This window comes from Strix aluco, chromosome Z, assembly GCF_031877795.1.
Source record: "Strix aluco isolate bStrAlu1 chromosome Z, bStrAlu1.hap1, whole genome shotgun sequence".
NCBI lineage: Eukaryota > Metazoa > Chordata > Aves > Strigiformes > Strigidae > Strix > Strix aluco.
The window spans coordinates 48,617,930-48,640,633 of record NC_133971.1 but is presented as its reverse complement, the minus strand read 5'-3'; the positions used below and the strand labels follow the sequence as shown (position 1 = coordinate 48,640,633).

Genomic DNA, 22,704 nt, shown 5'->3' with positions numbered 1-22,704 from the left:
ATTTGCTATATTATGTCTTTTTAACAACAGAAAAATCTGAGAATGCACTTTTTTTTTAAGAAGCTATGTGAGAATTTAGACCTAAGGAAGCTGAAGAAGTGGAATATGTAGTTTTGCTGGTGTGTATTCTCCTACATTCACTTTGTCAGGAATGAAAGGTAACCATCTGTTTAACATAACACGAAAATGTCACTGCCTCTGAGGCAGCAGTGAATCTGCAGTGTTAGTTTTTTCCTGATTTGCATGATGATGTAATTTTCTTACTAATGATTAAACTGAAATAATAGTTTTAGCTTACTTCATTTCAGAACAAGCCATCTTTCAAGCAGATTAAGTTAGGCATTAAGTTAGGCATAATCAGAGCCTTAAGGTTAGGACACAGAATCCACTTTTAGTGTACATTAGTGAGTCACTGTACTGGCTCCCTGTATGCCCTTAGGCACTAGCAATTGCAGAATAGTGTGACTTGGCTTAACTAGTACTAGAAAAGAATTGCTCAGGCTCTCATTTGCGGCTGGCTCTAGTGAACTGACATATTTGTCATGCTAACATGATTCCATGTTTTGAGATGCTAAGAGGTCCTGGGCTTCTATGCCTGTGCATAAGCAGAAAGACCAAATTAAATGTGATACAGAAGCTTCAGAATGTGTGCTACATGTGCAGTAGGTTGTCATGTTGTCTTCTTGTATTCCTTCTCAGGCAAAACTAGACCCAGTAGTCCTTGCCTCCACAGTACACTAGTTGCTCTTGTGTCCTAGTTGGATTCTTCCTGTTAGGCAAAGGGGACATCAAATCATGTTGAGATAGGTGGAAGACAACCATCCCTGTCTTGCAGATTGTATTCTGCATGCAGCATTCTGTACTATATATTGCACAGGTTAGTATGTTAGAGTTTTTATTATCTAGAAAACCAGAATTAATTATGTCTGTCACCCATATGAGGCAGTCTCTCTCTCTGTGTCTCCATTTCCTCAGTTGTGAAGATATGAGCCAGTTTCAGCTACATCTAGTATTTTAGAGGTCTGTAATCTGCTTACGTTCATGTGCATTTTTAATTCTCTTAAAAACTGTCTATGTACAGAAAACAACTTGAGTATTCTCACTGGCTGACTTTTTGGCACATTTCAAAAGCTTATCTCTGGTATAGAGCAAATTAATATAAAACACATAGGTGTGTATGTGTGCTTTGTGTGTCTGTAAAGAAAAATTTTGCGTAACAAGAAAACTGCTCCAGCTTCAATTTCAGCTTTCTCCATATGTGTTCAAAAAGGTGCTGTTTCCTCCATAGTTAAGGGGTATGGTTCACATGCAATGTTCCCTAACTGGAAAGTAAAAGGAGTACTTTTCAAAAGAGACAAGTGGCTTTGCCATGACTATTTTCAACCTTTGCTCTTCAGGTTAATCTTTCCCTGCTGTCTGCTAATCATTTGCTCTATAATAGCAGTCCATGCTGGGGTAGTAGACATTTAAGGTTTTAAAGTTCACTGACAGTATAACAACTTAAATACCCTAAACCCAATGTTAAAAATAATTATATTAATGAAAACATTTCCTACTGGGTTTGTTTCTGCCAAAATTGTACCTTTTGAGCTATTTCTTGGATCTTAGAAGAACCTTACTCAGTTTGTAGAGTCATGTATTGAAAAGTACAAACTGTCATAGTTAAGTCTACTGCTGAAACCTTAATTTCAGACTTTCTTGTGTGTTTACATGACTGAAAACTTGTACTGTTCTGTGGTTCCCTCCCCACCTCTTTTATTTTCAGTACTTGAATGCAAAATAAAGACTATTGAAACTGTCCCTATCAGTGTCCAAAACTCACTTATCAGTGATTTTGTAATGTTTTATCTTTTTTGGCAATCTCATATCACATTGTTAGCTCATAACAATATATTTGATCATAACCTTTGTACTTCTTAAGGCAATAATCTAATTTCTACGTTCTTTGAAGGTGTAACCCTGTCTCATGTGAAAGATTCATATCTGATCAACTGCTAGAATGTTACTGTAAATATAATGCTATAGTAGTCATCCAGTTTCTTACACCAGGCATCAGAAGAGCAGTGAAGACTGAAATTAATATGTTGAGACATTTCGGTTGCATGCTACTCTAGCAGTCCCTGGAAGATGAAAGGAATATGTCAGCACTGGGGTTCTTAACTGGAAGATTTCTGTAACTCTTGGGGGGTGGGAAAAAGAAATTAACATTTTTTCCCCTTTTTTAAAAAAAGAAAAAAGAAAAAAAGCTTTGCTGCATGTATTTGGTGCTTACGTTTTAAGGCAACCTGAAGTGTGGCAGCTTAAAGGTAGCTTTGATATTAAAGGATGAAAACCACCTTGAAACATGAAGGATAACATACACTTTCTGCTGATACATCTCAAGAAATTTGGGCCTAGAACCATAGATACATGCAGTTTATGTCTGTCATAGATATAAAGAAATAAACCCAGGAGTCCTTGAAAGAACATTCCATCCTTAAAGACAGCTTTTTCTGTATAAGAAGCTTTGAAAATCAATGAGAGTGTTATTAAATGATTCTGGTATGATCCAGGTCAAGTGCTGTTGCTGATAACAAATATAAAAGTAGGCCAAAATTTATAAAAACAGTTTTGGTGAGGCCTTTGACATTAAGGGTGAACGATACATCTCACATGTTAAAAAGGGTAGAAAGGAGGACGATGGGAACTACTGACCTGTCAGCCTCACCTGTGTGCTTGGAAAGATCATGGAACAGATTCTCCTGGAGGCTATAATAAGGCATGTGGAGGACAGAGAGATTTGAGACAGCCAGCGTGGCTTTACCAAGGGCAAGTCCTGCCTGACCAACCTTCTGCCTGACCAGCCTTCTGTGATGGAATAACAGTGGACAAGGAAGGAGCTATGGACGTCATCTATCTGGACTTCTGTAAGGCCTTTGATGTGGTCCCTCACAACATCCTTCTCTCTAAATTGGAGACATGGATTTGATAGGTGTACTGTTCAGTGGATGATGCACTCAGAGGGTAATGGTCAACAGCTCAAGGTCCATATGGATATTGGTGGTGAGTGGTATCCCTCAGGGGTATGTACTGGGACCAGTACTGTTCAATATCTTTATCAGTGGCATAGACAGTGCGATTGAGTGCTCCCTCAGCAAGTTTGCAGATGACACCACCCTGAGCTGACGTGCCTGAGGGAAGGGATGCCACCCAGAGGGACCTGGACAAGCTTGAGAAGTAGGCCCATGTGAACCTCATGAGGTCCTGCACCTGGGACGGGGCAGCCCCTGGTATCAGTACAGGCTGGGGAATGAAGGGATTGAGAAACCCTGTGGAGAAGAATTTAGTAATACTGGTGGATTAAAACCTGGAAATGAGCCAGCAATGTACACTGGCAGCCCAGAAAACCAACTGTATCCTGGGCTGCATCAAAAGCAGTGTGGCCAGCAGGTCGAGGGAGGGGATTCTCCCCCTCTACTCGGCTCTCATGAGACCCCACACGGAGTACTGTGTCCAGGTCTGAAGCACCCAACATAAGAAGGACGTGGACCTGTTCAAGTGGGTCCAGAGGAGGGCCACAAAAATGACCAGAGGGGTGGAACACTTCTGTGAAGAACGGCTGAGAGTTGGGATTGTTCAGCCTGAAGAAGAGAACCTCTGGGGAGACGTTGCAACCCTTCAGTACTTAAAAGGTGCTTATAAGAAAGATAGGGACAAACTTTTTACAAGTGCTTGTTGCAGTAGGACAAGGGGTAATGGTTTTAAACTAAAAGAGGGTAGACTCAGACTAGACACAGGGTAGAAATTCTTTACTGTGAGGGTGGTGAGACACTGGAACAGGTTACCCAGAGGGGTGGTAGATGCCTCATCCCTGGAAGTGTTCAAGGTCAGGCTGGTCGGGACTTTGAGCAACCTGATCTTGTTGAAGATGTCCCTGCTTATTGTAGGAAGGGTTGGACTAGATAACCTTTAAAGGATCCTTCTAACTCAAACTGTTCTGTGATCTCCGTGTTCAGCCAGACAGTAGCCAGCTCACCAATTTGACAGTCCAGTCATACCATATATTCTGGAAGAAAGACTCTTTGAAGAGGAGATTTTAGTATCCTGCACCATTATTAAATGACAGGTTGCTTTTATACTGTTTGTCTTGATGATGACATTGCATGTGAAATACATGTTGATAATCTTTTCAGATTTCACCATTAAGAATGATAGTTGTGTTCCTGCTTGGAAATTGGTTGTAGACATGAAAAGTTGAGGAAACACTCAGATTTACTTGGAGGTCAAAGCTGTATTTTCCCTTGAAGATTTTAAAGCAATGCAAAAGCCTTTGTTTGGTTGGTGCGGGAAAGGTAGAAACAGACTGTTACTTCTCCCAGCATCTCACTATTGTTTTTCATTCATACATTTCATGATGAAAAAAGGGATAAAAGGGATTATCTTTTAAAGGGTTCTTATAAATTACAAATCTCTTGTTTTGCACATTTTCACATTTCATAAACATCATAACCTTATGTCTTCTTGTGACAGCACTTGTACCCAAAGGTAGAACTTGTCTTTGGCAGAAGAGATGACAGTGTATGTTTATTTTGTTGATACTCCTTTTTCTTCATGAGATTCAGGCCACAAATAAAACATTATGATGATTCTGGCAGTGAGACTGGGAGGCAAGAAGTAGTTTGGGAAATCATGATTCTGCAACAGGGTAGGGAGCAAACTTGCAGGATATTTATGGGATTGCTGTGCAATAGACCAACAGTACAAGTCAGTATGGGTATAGGGGTTTTGAGGTAGAGGGGCGTGGCTTCAAGGTAAAGGGAGTTAAATAATGATTTTGCACTCTTCTGATTTAAAGTTTTTATTTTTCTGTGCATGATTCTCACCACTTTTTGATTTATTTTTTTCCAACACATAAATGTTTAATACTGATTTTAGCCGTATTGAGCTTCAAGGAGCAACCTGTTCTTGATGGCCTGCCTTTACTATAGCTGAGTTCTATATCTCAGCCATGCATCACCTTGCTTGTTACCTTGGCATTGTGCAAGCCTCAGATATGATATGATATGATTTTATTATTTTATTTTTTATTTTATTTTTTATTTTATTTTTTATTTTATTTTTTATTTTATTTTTTATTTTATTTTTTATTTTATTTTATTTTATTTTTTAATTGGAGATGACACCTGTCTTATCTTGAAAACTATTTGCAATACAAGAAAAGCAGTACTAATTTTCAGGTGTTTACTTCTGAGTCAGTTGAAATGTGATGCTCATTATCTTCTTCTTAAGACTGTGGTTCAGGAAATAAACCAAAATATTTACTGGCAATTTCCTCTTGTCTTGAATGGTGATGTATAGCATCAGTTGCGTTTCGGGCACTTGAATTATATAGGTGTTACAGTCGACTGCTGGGTGCAGAACTCATTGAATGTAAGTTATGTAGAGTTCATAAGAAGAGATCACTTATCAGCTGTTATGTAGATGCCTATAAAATACAGCACTATGCTCAATTTACAGAAGTATATTTCTTTTTTTAAAAATGAATTGGGAAGCACCAGGCTATCTCCCATTTGCTGGCATGTTTGTTGTGTGTCTAACCGGAATGTCTCATCTATGGCTATTTATAAGTGATTTTTTTTCAATTCCTTTCTCTAGAGTCCATAACTGTATTGAATGATGCTCTAAGTCAGATAGAGTCTCAAGGGAATGTTTCTATGAATTCAACAAGCTCTGGATCAGTGGTCCTTTCATCTGGTGACATGGTAAGTCCCTCTGTCTACCAGATGCACTCAAAGTTAGTTGAATACCTCAAGCAGAGAGACTTATTTTACTTACCAACTTCTAATCTGGCTTGCAGTCTGCAAAAAGAAAGGTGGGTTTTAAACTGTTTTCCTGGTTTGAGTGGGTGTCAGGGGTTTTTGTAGCAGGGGAGGGGGCTGCAGCAGTGGCCCCTGTGAGAAGCTTCTCAAAGCTCCCCTGACTCCCAGTCAGACCTGCCTCTGGCCAAGGCAGAGCCAATTAGCTGCGCCTCTGCAATAACGTGTTTAAGAAGGGGAACCTGAGAGGAGTTGTGGGATTTGTGAGGAGGAGTTGTGAGGAGAACATCTGCGTGAACACCGAGGTCAGTGGAAGAAGGGAGAAGGAGGGGAGGCATGCTGGAGCAGAGACTCCCCTGCAGCCTGTGGTGAGACAGCAGGGCTGTCCCCCTGCCACCATGGAGGTCCATGGTGGAGCAGATGCTGACCTGCAGCCTGGGGGGGTGCCCCATGCCGGAGCAGGTGACTGTGCCCAAAGAAGACTGGGACCCCATGGGAAGTAGCCTCCACTGTTGTAGTTGGGAGGATTGAAACACGTAGGGGTGACCCACGTGCCTGTGGGACTCATGTCGGAGTGGGACTCCTGGTGCGACTCATGTTGGAGTTAGTTTGTGGAGTACTGTCTCATGAGAGGAGAAGCGCACTGGAACAGGAAGAATGCCAGAAGTTTCCTCCTCCTGGAGGTGGAAGAAGCGGCAGGGGTGACTGCACCTCCCATTCCCTGCCCCCTGTGCAGCTGTGGAGGGGGCGGTAGAGAAATTGGGAGCAAAACTGAGCCCAGGAAGAAGGGAGGGGTGGGGGGAAGGTGTTTTCAAGAAGTGGTAATGCTTCTCAAGTCCTACTGTGTCTGTTAAGTGGTGTTGCTACTGTCTGTATTAAATTTAAGTTCTTTTTTTCCTCCCCTAATGAGTCTGTCTTTTGCCTGTGCCTTAAAGAATGATGTCATCCCTCCCTGTCCTCCTCAGTTTCCCGGGCCTTTTCCTTTATTTTCTCCTTCTCAGCGCTGTGGGGGAAGGGGGAGTGAGTGGCTTTGTCCTACGCAGTTGCCCTCTGAGCTCAAGCCATGACAACTATGAAGAGAGGAAGCAGAGTAGGCAACATCTCCAGACTCCGCTCTTTATTTTTCTTATTGATGATGGGAAAACTTGAGGCTAAATAGACTGAATAATGCAGAACACAAGTGTTAGTAAGTCTGTAAACCTCTTCAGTTAGGGTATTGTTTAGGACAGGGGCAGGGGATGGGTGTTCTTTTGTTCTGGCTCCTTCTCTATAGATAGATCATTTTTCCTCGTTTCAATCTTACTACAGTTTTAATAATTTCATTCATGGTTTGTTTTAGAAAAATTCTTATGTGTTTTTGGAAGTGCGCTGTATGAAGTTAACTACTTCTGAAGTAAATTGCTTGCAACAGGATATAATGCATTACATTGGGCGTGCTTGTACTGCAACAAATACATAAATGTTTTATGGTATATTTACTAGTACTTTATGTTTACATATGACTATATGAAAAGTGAAGAAAGTGCTCACATATGAATTTTGTTTGATATGAGGCTTACAGGTAGAATGCAAATGCAATATTAAGTATTATGAAGTTTTATTTTATATTGACATTTAATTTCCAGGCAAGCATTATTGGCCGGGAATTGGCTACCAACGTGTATAAATACACTCACTTAGAGCCTATTCTATATGCCCTTGGTGTGGGAATGTCAAGTAAGGATCCAGATCACCTAAAATTTCTCTTTGAAGGAAGTGAAGAGTTCTGCTGTCTACCTAGTTTTGGAGTAATTCCTGCTCAGACTTCGATGTTTGATGGTGTTCCTTCTCTTCCAGGACTAAATATTGATATCACAAAGGTATGGAAGAGTTAAGTATCTAATTTTGTTTGTGTTTTATGTAACTATAATGTGACTTTAATTAGTATGTTTGTAGTATTAATAAGTTCCCTTTATTCTAGAAAGGGAAAATGCCATGTTTTGTATTCTTACATCCTAAGAAATTATGCACGTACTTCACTTGTGTAACCTCTAGGTTTCTAAGATGGTATAAATGATCAATTTTTTGTTAAATTTTAATTTGGGTTCACTGTGCTTTTATTAAACCACGAAAGTTTAAAACGTTCTTTGAAAATATTTTCTGTTGGGGATTAAAGTGGAAAAACAAAACGAAAAACTTGTGGGGTTTTTTATTTTATTAGTTCTCAACACTTTCTACAATAACTGTGTATTTCCTTGCATTTGTGATTGGGAAACAATAGAATATATTGATTGTTATAACGCTGCCTTTCTTTACATAGATGTTGCATGGTGAGCAATATCTGGAACTGTATAAACCATTACCAACCTCAGGTCAGTCCTGTGTTGCTGATTCGCTTTTCATTATGACAACAGTTCCTGTAGCGATATTATAAATGGAAATAGGGAAGTTCTGCTTCCAACTGGATTTTTTGGATATTCTTTTTACAAGGGGTGGGGAGAAGAGAGGCAACCTGTTGCGTTACTGAAGGAATTCTGAAACTCTGTTCTTGGGATCAGGTGTTACTTTTCTGTACTATACTTAGTAAACTCCTGCCTAATCTTTGATGTAATAAGCAAATACACTACATGCTGGTGTATTACTCATGTAATTTGATACTAACTAGCAGAACTTTTAATTCTTTCTGTAAGGTTGTATTAAAGAACTTTTGGGATGTTTATCTAAAGATTCTTCAACATTGGTTGCATCTGTGTGCCTACAAGAGGATAAGATTTAAATTATGTATGTAAAGGATGAATGGACATTGTGATGAGGAGGCTAAAAACCAGTTACTTCTCTTCCTGTCAAAATTTTCAAGATACAAGTTACTGCACTAACAAGCTCTTTTCATAGATGGCTGTGTTTTCCCAGATTACAACACTTGAGAGGTGCTCACTGACTCATTCAGGATACACATACATGTGTCTGGGTTTCTTCATTAGTAGTTTTTAAAAATTAACTTTGCCAGACTGTGGAAGCAAAAAAAAAAAAAAAAAAGGTTTGCAAGCCACAAGCATTTCTTGTTGAAACAAAAAATACATGAAAGTTATGTTAAGAGAAGTCTGATAATTAATAAGGGATTGCCAGGGACTCATAAAGCTTTTTATGTTTCCATTCCATAGGCTGATTATGTAAACATTTATGATTACATATATCTCTAGAGTAATATCCTCTTTAGAGACAAACTCCATAAACCTACAGGCCCAGGCCCTGAGCTTGAGCTTCTCTTCTTTAGAACTGTAGTTGTCTCAGCCCTCTTGACATTTGTGGACAATCCTTAAGTGATTTGAGCTGTCTTTGAAGTTAGTGATGTGTTTGAGTCTGAAGTACGATTTCAGTTTAGCTCTGAATACATGAAGTATAGCAAGATTCTGTTAAAAATAAAAAATATTCCTCACATCTGCAAACCAAGAATTGCGAAGATTCCCAGATGCTTTTATTATAATCATGATGATTGTGGTTACTACGACTATTACTTTGATTATTATTACCATTATTATTGTTGTTAGTAAGGAAGTGTAAAGAGTGATCTGTAGACTTCATTCCTGAAGGAAAACCTTACAACATGTACATGTTCTTTTCTTACAGGGCAATTAACTTCAGTTTCAACCATTGCTGATATTCTTGACAAAGGATCAGGAGCAGTCTTGCTTATAGATGGTAAGAAGGTTTATAATTTTTGGAGGGGATGCAGTAAAATTTGAGAGACTCACTTTTCAACTAGCTGTACTAATAACTGCCAGCCTTCCATAGTAAAGACTGTTAGCTTCTTAAATTTCAATGAGAGCTGAGAAATGACCTAGTTGGCAATAGCTGTGTAAATTTGTAACGTAATTGCTCTTGGGCAGTTAAGATACTGAAATAAGAACACTCTCTTTGGAAAAAGATTTCAGAGGTGGTTTGTTTGTTTCTTATGTAGGTGGAATAGTGCACTATACAAACTGAACAAAGTTCTTTAATAATAATTCCTAGTCCTATCTGAAGGCAGCCATTTTAGATTCTGCCACCCTTCAGCAAGGGGGTCTGTGTGCACATCGTGCTTTTGTTTTGTGGAGTGGTTTTGCAAAGGTTAGTCATATGTGTATGCTTTGTAGACTCATCTGCAAAGCAGCTATCTTTGAGAGCATGTCCTCTGTTCTTTTTTTATGTCTACATTATTCTTTTCTAAACAAAACCAACCCCATTTCCTTCCTCTTGTCCAAATCAAAGGATCTGAATGTCTCTAGGAAGTTGATAAGTTGTCACTTTCAGAATTTTGATATCTTTAAGTGTGGTTATACAAAGGTCCCTTGGGTAATTAGACTGCAGGGGCAGGTTAATAGGAAGTGAATCTCTAAACACTCTTGAACTGTTATTCCTTCCCTGTACAGATAAAATTGTGAAAAGGTCTTTACTGTCCCTTTGTTCCTCCTAGCTGTGTTTTGCTTCCATACTGGGCTAGCATTAAGCTTGTCTGTTTCTGCAACGCGCTAAAGTTCTTTTTGCGAGCAGAGTCTTAATGGTTTTTAAATTTCTTCCTGAACTGGACATTAACATTACTAACAATACTGTAAATTACAGATTAAGGTGCAAGGGAGTGGAATAGACATGAACTGGAAAGGGCAAGGTGAAACTTGAGTCAGTGTAAGAAGTTTAACTTCTTCAAAAGAAGGAACAGGTGACCTTAAACTACAGCTTCCTCTGGAACTCTTTTCATACAAAGTATTAGTACCACTTTTTGTATGAGTTGGTAATGTGCTTTATGCACTAGGGATTCTTAATAGCTTCTAATGTGTCATATTTCATGGCACAATTCTGTCATATTTAAATAAATCGCCAATGCAACAAATACTAATAAATCGTAATTTCAGTACTTTTGTTTTCAAACATTTTTAGAATCTCAAATGTCATCAACATTTGATAGCTCATTTTTAAATTTTAATGTCTTCATATAGTAAAATTCATTATAATGATATTTGAAATGGCTCATTAGTCTTCACTAGTCAGGAAGTGACTTGCAACAGTGCAACATGGAAGTGTAACCATTGTCCCTTCAGTTGTTAGCTATATGAAAAAGGAGATCAAAGACAGTATGTGACCTTCCTCTTTTGTTGTCTTTCAGTGAATACCTATTGTGGAAAGGACCTAGTGTGTTATAATCAGTTTTCTTTGTTTTTCATTGGAGCTGGAGGATTTGGTGGAAAACGAACATCAGAAAAGGCCAAGGTAAATTCATGCATATTCATATTTTAAAAAAAACACATAAAAATTTCTGTCAGCACTGCAAGAAAAATATTTGCTTTATCAACTAGGAAAGATAAACTAGCATTTGAGCAGTGTGGCAGTACAAACTCAAATGGAATTTAAATACCTCTGTTCATTGAAGAGCATGAGTGAAAAAGTACTTTTCAGGGCCTGGGAAACCAATGGTGATGTTCTGACAATCAGGAACAAAAGTGAATTGCTAAACATGCAACTGTTGTGATATTCCTACATTCAAATATTTGAAATTACAGATATGGAATATCCTAATGGAAAACAGAAGATTCTCTGGAAAATGTTTAAAATCTATTTTCTAATTCCAAGTCCACAGAATTTAATGTCTGACGTTAAAATAAAATTGAAATTCATGTAAAATGCATGATGATGTGGACAGAATGCTTCTCTAGAGGATTCATAGTAGATCTTTTAGAAGAGGATGTTCTGAAGTCCACAATGTATCAGTCTGCAATCTGATCCAGTTAATTCTGTAGAAGTGGCACAGTCTGCTACATGTTGTACTTTGGGCTGTATTGAGTTCCTTAAAATCCTACTACTGTAGGTCAGATGGAAGATGATGTCAGTTCAACTGTCCAATTCGGAAAGAATCTTCTTGACTCTTGGTTTTATGAAATCAGATGTAAGCTTTGCAAACAAAGGAAACTTTACGTTTTTTGACTTTACGTATTTAGTTACTCCCAAACATGCTGTCCGTAAATGAACAGGTGAGAAAATTTACTAATTTCTTGTTAAAAGCTAGCTTGGCAAAGGTTTTATTTTCTCAATCTACTTTTGATCTGAAAAATTTTTAGGGACCTCTTAGATCAAAACAAGAGCAGAGAAGTGGCTTTTATTTGTAAGTCTTGGTCTTCTCAAGTAGATTTGGGGAGGCTTTACCTCACTTAAATATAGTTTGAAGAACAGATTTTTTTGGTTGCTCTTGTTTGAGCATTGGCAGCAAGGAGAGTGACAAAGAAGTTGAGATTTTTAGATACTTTGTCTAGGGGCCTACTGCTGAGCTGCTGGATTGTGCCAACTAGGTTCATAACACAGTCCTGATTTAAACCTGTCTTGGCTCTGCTGTCATGATCACATTTCAGTTTCTGCCTCAGTGCTTCTATCTCCAGTTGGGTATACATGATCTGTGTGTTGTCAGTTTAGCATTACAGTGTATTCTCCTTCTCCACCTCAGAGGTAGTCCGGGCTTGAGTGAGTGTCAGGGGTTTTTGTAGCAGGGGAGGGAGCTACAGCAGTGGCCCCTGTGAGAAGCTTCTCAAAGCTCCCCTGACTCCCAGTCAGACCTGCCTCTGGCCAAGGCAGAGCCAATTAGCTGCGCCTCTGCAATAACGTGTTTAAGAAGGGGAACCTGAGAGGAGTTGTGGGATTTGTGAGGAGGAGTTGTGAGGAGAACATCTGCGTGAACACCGAGGTCAGTGGAAGAAGGGAGAAGGAGGGGAGGCATGCTGGAGCAGAGACTCCCCTGCAGCCTGTGGTGAGACAGCAGGGCTGTCCCCCTGCCACCATGGAGGTCCATGGTGGAGCAGATGCTGGCCTGCAGCCTGGGGGGGTGCCCCATGCCGGAGCAGGTGACTGTGCCCAAAGAAGACTGGGACCCCATGGGAAGTAGCCTCCACTGTTGTAGTTGGGAGGATTGAAACACGTAGGGGTGACCCACGTGCCTGTGGGACTCATGTCGGAGTGGGACTCCTGGTGTGACTCATGTTGGAGTTAGTTTGTGGAGTACTGTCTCATGAGAGGAGAAGCGCACTGGAACAGGAAGAATGCCAGAAGTTTCCTCCTCCTGGAGGTGGAAGAAGCGGCAGGGGTGACTGCACCTCCCATTCCCTGCCCCCTGTGCAGCTGTGGAGGGGGCGGTAGAGAAATTGGGAGCAAAACTGAGCCCAGGAAGAAGGGAGGGGTGGGGGGAAGGTGTTTTCAAGATGTGGTAATGCTTCTCAAGTCCTACTGTGTCTGTTAAGTGGTGTTGCTACTGTCTGTATTAAATTTAAGTTCTTTTTTTCCTCCCCTAATGAGTCTGTCTTTTGCCTGTGCCTTAAAGAATGATGTCATCCCTCCCTGTCCTCCTCAGTTTCCTGGGCCTTTTCCTTTATTTTCTCCTTCTCAGCGCTGTGGGGGAAGGGGGAGTGAGTGGCTTTGTCCTACGCAGTTGCCCTCTGAGCTCAAGCAATGGCACTTCTGTTTAAAGGGGCGATTTATATTTAAAAATAAATTGATACTTATTGATAATTTTGTGGGTATGTATACATAGATTGTGTTTAGTAACTTGTTCTTCATGTGTTAAATTTCTGCAACTAGTTATGATCATATGTCAATATTGCAAGATGTTGCTCTAGAAAAAGATGAGCTTAGTAAAAAACTGAGAAGTACTCAAATGTGTGGTGTTAGGTTTGGACGTGCAATTTTAGAACAGAACTCTAGATGTAGCTCTTCATAAATCTATGTGTTTGCGTGAAAGAGGTTTGGAAAGTTTAAAGAGGAAAAGAGTGTAATAGCATTATAGTTTCTCACTTCCAGTGGAGCGGAATTCCTGCATTTTGGGAGAGTAAGCAAATGACAGACAGTGTCACGTGTCCAAATGCATGAAGTAGCTGTTCAGGTACCTGGCATTTAACTATTGTCTCCTTCAATACTGTGTTTAAGGGTAGTGCCACCTGTGACTAACTGTTGTTATTGTAAACTACTGCCTTGAGGCACTACAGTAATAAACAGTCAATTGAATAGAGGATATTTTAAGCTCAGTATTTTTGAAAATTTATAATGAAATATCTAGGTTTTATACATCTGTAATACTGTAGATAATGGATGTCAACTTAGAAGTTTTTTATCTTAAATCTGTATCAATTATATAGAAGTTTTCCCATATGTAACTTCACAAATCAAATCTTGAAATGCCTGGTGCTTCAAAGAGAAATGGAAAAAACATCTGTGTAGTATAAAAAAATTGACAGAATATTGTTGCGCAGACAGTGTATGAAGGTCTTCGGAACCCTTAATTCTTCTTTTATTAGATCTTATGATAGTACATGTAAAGAAAATAGTGGTTCAAAGTGGTTCAAACATTGCTAATTCATAGTGGCAGCATTAGTGAGTCCAGTGTAGTGCCTTGGCACTTTTTAGTTAAACACTGCACATCAAGCAACTGCAACTTCTTTGCTCTAGTGAAGTATGAGAATGCTGTATAAATGATTTTACATTTTAAAATATAAAGAATACCTGTTTCAGGCAGCAGTCCTTCTTGTGGTAGGAGAAACCAAGATGTAGTCCAGTTAAGACAACACAGTGATAGCAAATTTAACAGAGGCCTCTGCATGCAAGAGGCCAGTTTCAAATGATAATTTTTCCTGCTTTGTCTTTGCAAACCTTCCTAATTAGGCTTTCATGTCCCTTTGTGCCAAAAAGAAATCCCGAGGTGATCAGACGTATTTTATAATGTGTCTTTTTGTCATTTTACACGTTTTGTATCTGCAAACTGAGGAAAACAAGTTTCCAAGTTGAGGTCTGTGATAAGCAGCATGTTGTGTAAGTCATGTCTTTCCTCTTGAATTGGGGTTTTCTTGCCCTAGTGGCAGAGAGGTTTCCTTAATTATTCATGTGTTGGCTAGTTTTAGCATCTTAATGGCTGGGTAGGTCAGGTTGAGTTTCTCTAAACCATCTGGAAATAGATTGGCAAGCCATTCTTGTTTTGAAAGCATGTTGTGTCCTAGCCCAGGCACAAGCTTATTAATGTGTAGATCTATTGTGATTCTCTGAAGTGACAAGAGCAGGAGTGGTGTTCTCAAGTCTTCCACCCAAGAGGTGGCTTTGCACTGCTGTTAATAAACAGGAAAGAGTCTTTGCTGTTACTAGGTGTGAAACTACACAGCACTCACTTTCCTTTGATTTCTCCTTTCTTTGGTAAAGAGCTTGCACAAACTAAGATTAAGTAGAATTGCTACAGGTGAGAATCAAGTTGCTTCCTTTCATTTTAGAGCCTATGCCAGTTTCTCTTACAGCTTTTTTTTTGTTTGCTTTGAAAACACAGAAAAGAGAGGGGGGGAAAAAGACTTCAGCAGCTTTAATAGTTTTAAATTGCTGTGGTGTTCTTCGTGTTTATCATGATCTAGGATGGTCTCTGTCAGTCTGCTGGTAAAGTGTATATCATCAAAACTGAACAATGAAGCTGTAGATTGCACAAGGAACAGCTTTTTACAGTAATGTGGGGCTTAATATGCATAATGTCATGGCAAAAACCAAAGAAAAAAGTTCAAAATAAAAAAAGAACTGGAAGGTTATAAAGGCCAAAAGTGAGGTAGTCCCTGAGTGAGGTAGTAAATAATTTTGTACTCCGTGGTGCTTTTTAAAGTGTTATTTTAAAAGATTCATTTTCGTTTCTGTGTTCCAAAACACTAATGTTCTATGAGATAACTATTTTTTCAGAGTGATTAATTCTTGCTTGAGCTTTTTTGAATAGTTTGAAAGAAATGTAATCAAACTGATCAGCTATAATGTGTAACTGTTAGCCAGATCTGATGCCTCAGGATAGCTATATTTGTAAAGCTAACCTTGATAAAAGACTTTTTCTGGTCTAAATATATTTTTCTATTTGTCTGTAAATGTAGAAAGGGTAGGAGGAACCTTAACAGCTATGTAAATGCTGTTTCTTTTTATACATACTTGACATATTCTAGCATAGTGTGGATAAAAGATTTTTGCGGTGAAATATTAATACTACTACTTTTGCTTTAGGTAACGGTGAATCCACCCAAGAGACCCCCTGATGCTGTAATTTCTGATGTCACAACAGTTGATCAGGTAAAGTTTTGTATGCTCTAGGTGTGGAAATTTTAGTTTTGTTTAGAGAAAGGAGTCTGATGTGATATTCACTAATAGTTCAAATTTTCTGGTACGCCTCAGGTATTTATATATTTGTGTGTGTATATATATTTGACTAATGTGAGGCTAAAATTTGTGCTAGGTAATGTTATGACAGTGTATTCAGTATACTATCTAAAAACATTATTTTCATAAGGCTGATGCAATTTTATAATCGTTTATTACAAAATTCTACATAGGAGGAGGAGATGAACATTTGTATTCTGTTGTAGTTTAAAAAAAAAAAAAAAAGGAGGTTCAGAATCTATGAAATTTACCACAAATGGTGCAAGCAAACGCATCATGACCAAAAAAGAAAGTGCTTAAAGTTCATAGTTTTGAAGAAGTTAAATTTCTGTAGTAGTAGCAGTCAGGGAAATACTGACAGTTGTCTGGCCAGATATGTTTCCATCTGTCCACAGTCCCACTGGATCACAGGCATCTACTTTCCATAGGCAAAAACCTGGGTAAATAAATACATCCTCCTCTGCAGGTAAACATACACAGGTCAAAATAAGACAGGAATGTCTGGAGCTACCAGTATTAGGACACTGAGTAGTATTTTCAAAAGCAATTTAGGTATGACAGGAGGCTGTAGCTTTTGGAGGTGCAATTAGTGTTGAGCATCAGCTGAACTGTGGTAACTGTGATTTCTGCTTAGCTTTTGATTATATCTGGAGTGATTAAACTTTAAGTCTCATGCAGCTGATTCATGTGCTTGAAGTCCAAGTTAGTCCTAGCCACTTAAACCAGGAAAGAGAGCTTAGATCAGCATTTCTGTCACCAATCTACATGCTGCATCCCAAAATGCACAGCATAGGTCTAGGAGGTACAGATAGCTAATTCTTCTGAACAGGCTTCGTTGAAAGTTGGCAAGGTGAGCAAGGAGCCGGGAACAGTGAGAGAGTACTTTGTTCCTGCCAGGTGGTTAAATGTAGTGGAAGGTGCTCTCTAGCAGCCAGCACTTTAATAGATAAGATACAGCAACCCTAATGCCTCAATAGTTAAAAGTATTTACTCTGAATGTTGGAACCCTAGTTTGGATTCTCCTCTGCATGATTATATCAGAATTCCAGGTCCATCAATTTTCAGATGACATGATCCCCTTGTCATACAGTAATGTTAATTTCTGAGCCTTAAACTCTTATGTCTGGAATTGTTACCGTGTATAAAATGCTAAGTTCATGAGATAAGAGGATGGTAGTGACCCTGTAATGCAGAAGTTGGGAAACTGCTACTGCAAAATTGATTTCTGGAAGTAAAGGAAGTGGCACAGAGTAGCCTTCACACTTGTTTTATTTTCAGATCTACTCTGACAGGTAGGTTTATAAAGAGAATTCCTCTCCAATTAGATCTTGCAGGAGCCACAGCCTTTGAGAATCACAAGAAGGCTTATGTGCCGAATTATTCAGTAGCATCTGTGCTTAAGTGATGATGCCTGTGTACAGGAGGGGGAATGTGTAGAATTTAGAAACTTTATGGGCAGGAATACAGACTTTCATGTGAAGGACAGCTTGGGGAAATGTTATCAAGATCTTACATTTATGTGTCAATCTTCTTGAAAATGGAAGCTGGCACACAAATTGCATCAAAATTTCTGAAATTTTTTTTTCTTAGTATTTAAATGAAAAAGGTGTTGGCTGTTGCCATTCAGCTATTGAATTAGTATAGAGTATGAGACAGAAGGAGTCAGTTTGCAGATGGCATTTGAGTTAACGAACTGTATTAATTTTCAATGCTAGTTGTGACATTCACCTCTCAGTTTTTGTGGTAGCACAATTATGTGGCTAAACTGCTCTTTGTAATTATAATTTTTGCCCTTTAACTTTTCATAGCATGATCATGTAGTAAACTTCCTGGTAAGAAGACCATCATGCATGTTTTAAAAATGTTTACAGTGATGACTCCTACCTTTCACTGAAGTCAATGACTGTGATTATCTTGAAAGTTATATTCAGTTCTAACTCAGCTACACTGAGTTAAGTTTTTTCCAAGAGGAAGAATGTTTTTTACATGTTTTCAGACAGGAGGAAATGCTACTTAGTGAAGAGGATGCTGGGAACAGCGGGCTAGTAACCATTTTTGTCCTTCACCATGTGTTCAGCAGAATGGAGGGTACAGTCACCTACAGTTCCTTGAAAAATGATTGTGTTGTGTCAGTGACCATTGACAGAACAAGCTAATCCCTCTGATTAGTGGTATCAAAGACTAATAGCAGATAGTATAATAAATGTTTATTCCTCTCAAATCTGTACCCATTGCTGAGAATTTCTTTAAACACCACCCAGTGCTTATGGATGAGTTGCAGTTTCATGGTGTAAGCTGCTTAAAGATGAAAAATGGTTAAGAAAAATTCAGGAGTATATGACCTTCTAAAAGGCTTTAAGGCTTAAAATTTGCATTCTGCTGAAGAAGAACATAAAATATTTCATCTGTGTGTTTGTGAATTTCCACAAAGAACTAGGTGACATTTTTTCCATCTTGCCCTGTAGAGATGTGCATGTGCTGTGCTATCTTTTTACCTTGTTCTCTCTCTGTAACCTGAGCTATCATTTACTAGATATACTGCCATAAATCTTTTGAATAAAATAGACTTTTTGATCAAGAAGCCTAGAGGGTATTTGACTATTAGCCATTTAGCAAGAAATGAATCATTCAATTTCAACCCTGTAGGGAATGTTTAATGTAGTTACAGAGCTTCAGTATCACCAAGCTACTCTGTCCTTCTGGTTTTTGAACCAGGGCCTTAAATTAATCAAACAGATTTTGCTGAATGGTTCCTACTGCAATTAAGAATCACAGGGAGTGAATGACCTGTTGTGATGGTTTAGCCCCTGCCGGGGTCTGAGACCACGCGGCCACTGCCCCTCCCCCACAAAGGGAGTGAAATACAAAGCCCCGAAACTGAGATGAGGAAAGATTTAATACAACAGAGCAACAGCAACACAACAAACAGCAACAATAAGAATGACAGTGATAACAATGAACAGAGCAAAGTATATCTACTAATACAGGAGTGAGAGGAGCAGATGTATAAAACCACGCGCCCCGCGCTCCCCCGCCAGGATGTGACGTGCCAGGATGTGACGTCCGCATGGTATCTGAATAACCCGGCTAGAGCTCCCCCCCCACTGCTGGGGAAACTTAACCCTATCCTGGTTAAACCAGGACATAATCCACCCCTTTATTCTATACCATGTGCGTCACATCCAGCTGCCACTTAGCAATTAGCATTGACAAAGAAAAATTAACAAAAGCACAGTATAACTCACGGTGTGTTTTCACCCACAATCAAGTCCCCTTGTGGTACACATTGGACCTCTCCATCCTTCTGCATCACCCACTAGGTGCACCCAGGTCCTTGAGCAAAAACAATCCTGTGGATGGGTTTGCCTTTGCCCGGCGCAGGACTAACCCAGACCATTTTTCCCAGCAGGTCCCTCATGCGCACCACAGGGACTTTATCCCCATCTACAACACGTGGGAGTTTTGACTGAGCCGGGCCAGCTCGATTGGCAGATCCTCTTGTGTTGACTAACCAAGTGGCCTTTGTCAGATGTGTGTCCCAGTGTTTGAAGGTTCCACCCCCCATTGCTTTCAATGTAGTTTTTAATAGTCCATTGTAGCACTCGATCTTCCCAGAGGCTGGTGCGTGGTAGGGGATGTGGTAGACCCACTCGATGCCGTGTTCTTCTGCCCAGGCATCTATGAGGTTATTTTGGAAGTGAGTCCCGTTGTCCGACTCAATCCTCTCTGGGGCGCCATGTTGCCACAGGACTCGCTCTTCAAGGCCCAGGATGGTATTTTGGGCAGTGGCGTGGGACGCTGGATAAGTTTCGAGCCATCCAGTGGTTGCTTCCACCATTGTGAGCACGTGGTGCTTGCCTCGGCGGGTCTGTGGCAGTGTGATGTAGTTGATCTGCCAGGCCTCTCCATATTTATATTTCATCCATCAATCTTCATTCCACTGGGGCTTCACCCGTTTGGCTTGTTTGATGGCAGCACACATCTCACATCCATGGATGATCTCTGTGATGGTGTCAATGGTGAGGTCCAACCCTCGATCTCGAGCCCACCTGTATGTTGCATCTCTGCCTTGGTGGCCCGAGGTCTCATGGGCCCACCGGACTATGAACAGTTCACCTTTACGCTGCCAGTCCAAGTCCACCTGAGCCACCTTGATCTTAGCAGCTTGGTCCGCCTGCTGGTTATGCTGATGTTCATCAGTGGCTCGACTCTTGGGTATATGGGTGTCCACATGGCGCACCTTCACAACGAGGTTCTCCACCCAGGCTGCAATGTCCTGCCATACTTCAGCGGCCCAGACGGGTCTGCCCTTGTGTTGCCAGTTGTTCTGCTTCCATTGCTGCAACCACATCCACAGGGTACTTGCCATCACCCACGAGTCAGTGTAGATATAGAGCCTCAGCCACTTTTCTCGCTCAGCAATCTCCAAAGCCAATTGGATGGCTTTCACCTCTACGAACTGGCTCGATTCACCTTGTCCCTCAACAGCTTCAGTGGTTTCTCGCGTGGGATGCCACACTGCAGCTTTCCATCGTTGATGTTTTCCCACAATGCAACAAAACCCATCAGTGAACAGGGCATATTGTTTTTCTTCCTCTGGCAGCTCGTTATATGGTGGGGCCTCCTCAGCACGTTTCACCTCTTGTTCTGGTGACATCCCAGCATCTTTGCTCTCTGGCCAGTTTATGATCATTTCTACTAATCCTGGGGGGTCGAGGTTCCCTATTCGAGCCCCTTGTGTTATCAACGCAACCCATTTACTCCACGTGGCATCTGTTGCATGACGTGTGGAGGGAGCCTTTCCTTTGAACATCCATCCCAGCACCAGCAGTCGGGGTGCCAGGAGGAGCTGTGTCTCAGTGCCGACCACTTCTGAGGCAGCTCGAATTCCTTAGTATGCTGCCAGTATCTCCTTCTCAGTCAGTGTACAGTTAGCTTCAGAGCCTTTGTATCCCCGGCTCCAAAAGCCTAGAGGTCGGCCTCGGGATTCCCCATCTGCTCTCTGCCAACGGCTCCAGGAGGGGCCATTCTCCCCGGCTGCGGTGTAGAGCACGTTCTTAATCTCCTGCTCTGTCCAGACTGGCCCGAGGGCCACTGCCAGGGTAATCTCCTGCTTAATTTGTTCAAAGGCTTGTTGTTGCTCTGGGCCCCATTTAAAATCATTCTTCTTGCAGGTTACGTGGTAGAGAGGGCTCACAATCAGGCTGTAGTTTGGGATGTGCATCCTCCAGAACCCCACAGCACCCAGGAAGGACTGAGTCTTCTTTTTGGTGGTTGGTGGGGCCATGGCTGTTATCTTGTTTATCACCTCCATTGGGATGTGGCGACGCCCATCTTGCCATTTTATTCCTAGGAACTGAATCTCCCTTCCAGGCCCCTTAACTTTCTGTTGCTTGATGGCAAAACCAGCCTTCAGGAGGATTTTAGTTATTTTCTTTCCTTTCTCAAAGACTTCCTCAGCTGTGTTCCCCCATACAATGATATCATCAATGAACTGCAGGTGTTCTGGAGCCCCACCTTTCTCCAGTGCAGGATGGACCAGTCTATGGCAAATGGTGGAGCTGTGTTTCCACCCCTGGGGCAATCGATTCCAGGTGTACTGGATACCCCTTCAAGTGAACGCAAACTGTGGCCTGCACTCTGGTGCTATTGGAATGGAGAAAAACGCGTTAGCGATGTCAATCGTGGCGTACCACTTGGCTGCCTTCGACTCCAGCTCATACTGGAGCTCTAGCATGTCCGGCACTGCAGCACTCATCGCTGGTGTAACTTCATTCAGGCCACGGTAGTCCACGGTTAGTCTCCATTCACCATTAGGTTTTCTCACTGGCTATATAGGGCTGTTGAAAGGTGAATGAGTTTTGCTGATTGCCTTCTGACTTTCTAGTCAACGGATCAGCTGATGGATGGGGACCAGGGAATCTCAGTTAGTACGGTACTGCCGCCGGTGCACCGTCTTGGTGGCAACTGGCACTCGCTGCTCTTCAACCTCAAGCAACCCCACCACCGAGGGGTCCTCTGAGAGGCCGGGTAAGGTGGACAATTGCTCAACCTCCTCCAGGGCAGCTATACCAAGGGCCCACCGGTACCCTTTTGGGTCTTTAAAGTACCATCTCCTGAGGTAATCTATACCTAGGATGCACGGGGCATCTGGGCCAGTCACAATGGGGTGCTTATGCCAGTCCGTCCCAGTTAAGCTTACTTCAGCTTCTAGGTAGAGATCCCACCATATAACGATATGGTAGAGATCGGATGATTACCTCTGGCTCTTCCTCCTGCTCTCGTGATGGGCCTGGTTCATTATCACCCTGTACATTGCAAGGGGATCTTTTGGTATATTTGGTTTTCCGTATCGGGGCGACTGATATTGGTACTGCTTGTCCCTGTGGCTCAGCTGCTGTAGTGGTGGAGTTGACCGGTACTGGCACTGCCTGTTCCCCTGGCCCAGCTGCTGGGCTGGTGGAGGTGACTGATACTGGCACTGCTTGTCCCCCTGGCCCAGCTGCTGCACCAGTAAGTTCACTTTCAGACCCTGCAGCCCTTTCTCCCCCTTGAGGGCAGTGATCAGTGTTAAGGGCAATGCGGTAAGCATGGGCAAGCCCCCAGCACATCGCAAGGATTTGTGTCTCCCGGGGTTTGTCAGATTGGCAGCACACCTTTTCCAAACACTTCACCAGTTTATCAGGACTCTGCACTTGTTCGGGAGTGAGATCCCAAACCATTGGAGGTGACCACTGACTCAGGCACTTGCCCA

At 41.2% G+C, this 22,704-nt stretch overlaps 1 protein-coding gene across 2 annotated transcripts in view; it reads left to right on the top strand.

Annotated features, from left to right (window-relative positions):
* The window catches only part of HSD17B4 (hydroxysteroid 17-beta dehydrogenase 4), a 72,247-nt gene that overhangs the window by 18,547 nt on the left and 30,996 nt on the right, over positions 1-22,704 (top strand). For both annotated transcript variants that reach the window (XM_074813789.1, XM_074813790.1), the window contains exons 12-17: positions 5,635-5,741; positions 7,421-7,654; positions 8,095-8,146; positions 9,402-9,473; positions 10,915-11,018; positions 15,798-15,863. In XM_074813789.1, the coding sequence (XP_074669890.1) occupies positions 5,635-5,741; positions 7,421-7,654; positions 8,095-8,146; positions 9,402-9,473; positions 10,915-11,018; positions 15,798-15,863 (635 nt within the window). The remainder of the gene's footprint in view (positions 1-5,634; positions 5,742-7,420; positions 7,655-8,094; positions 8,147-9,401; positions 9,474-10,914; positions 11,019-15,797; positions 15,864-22,704) is intronic.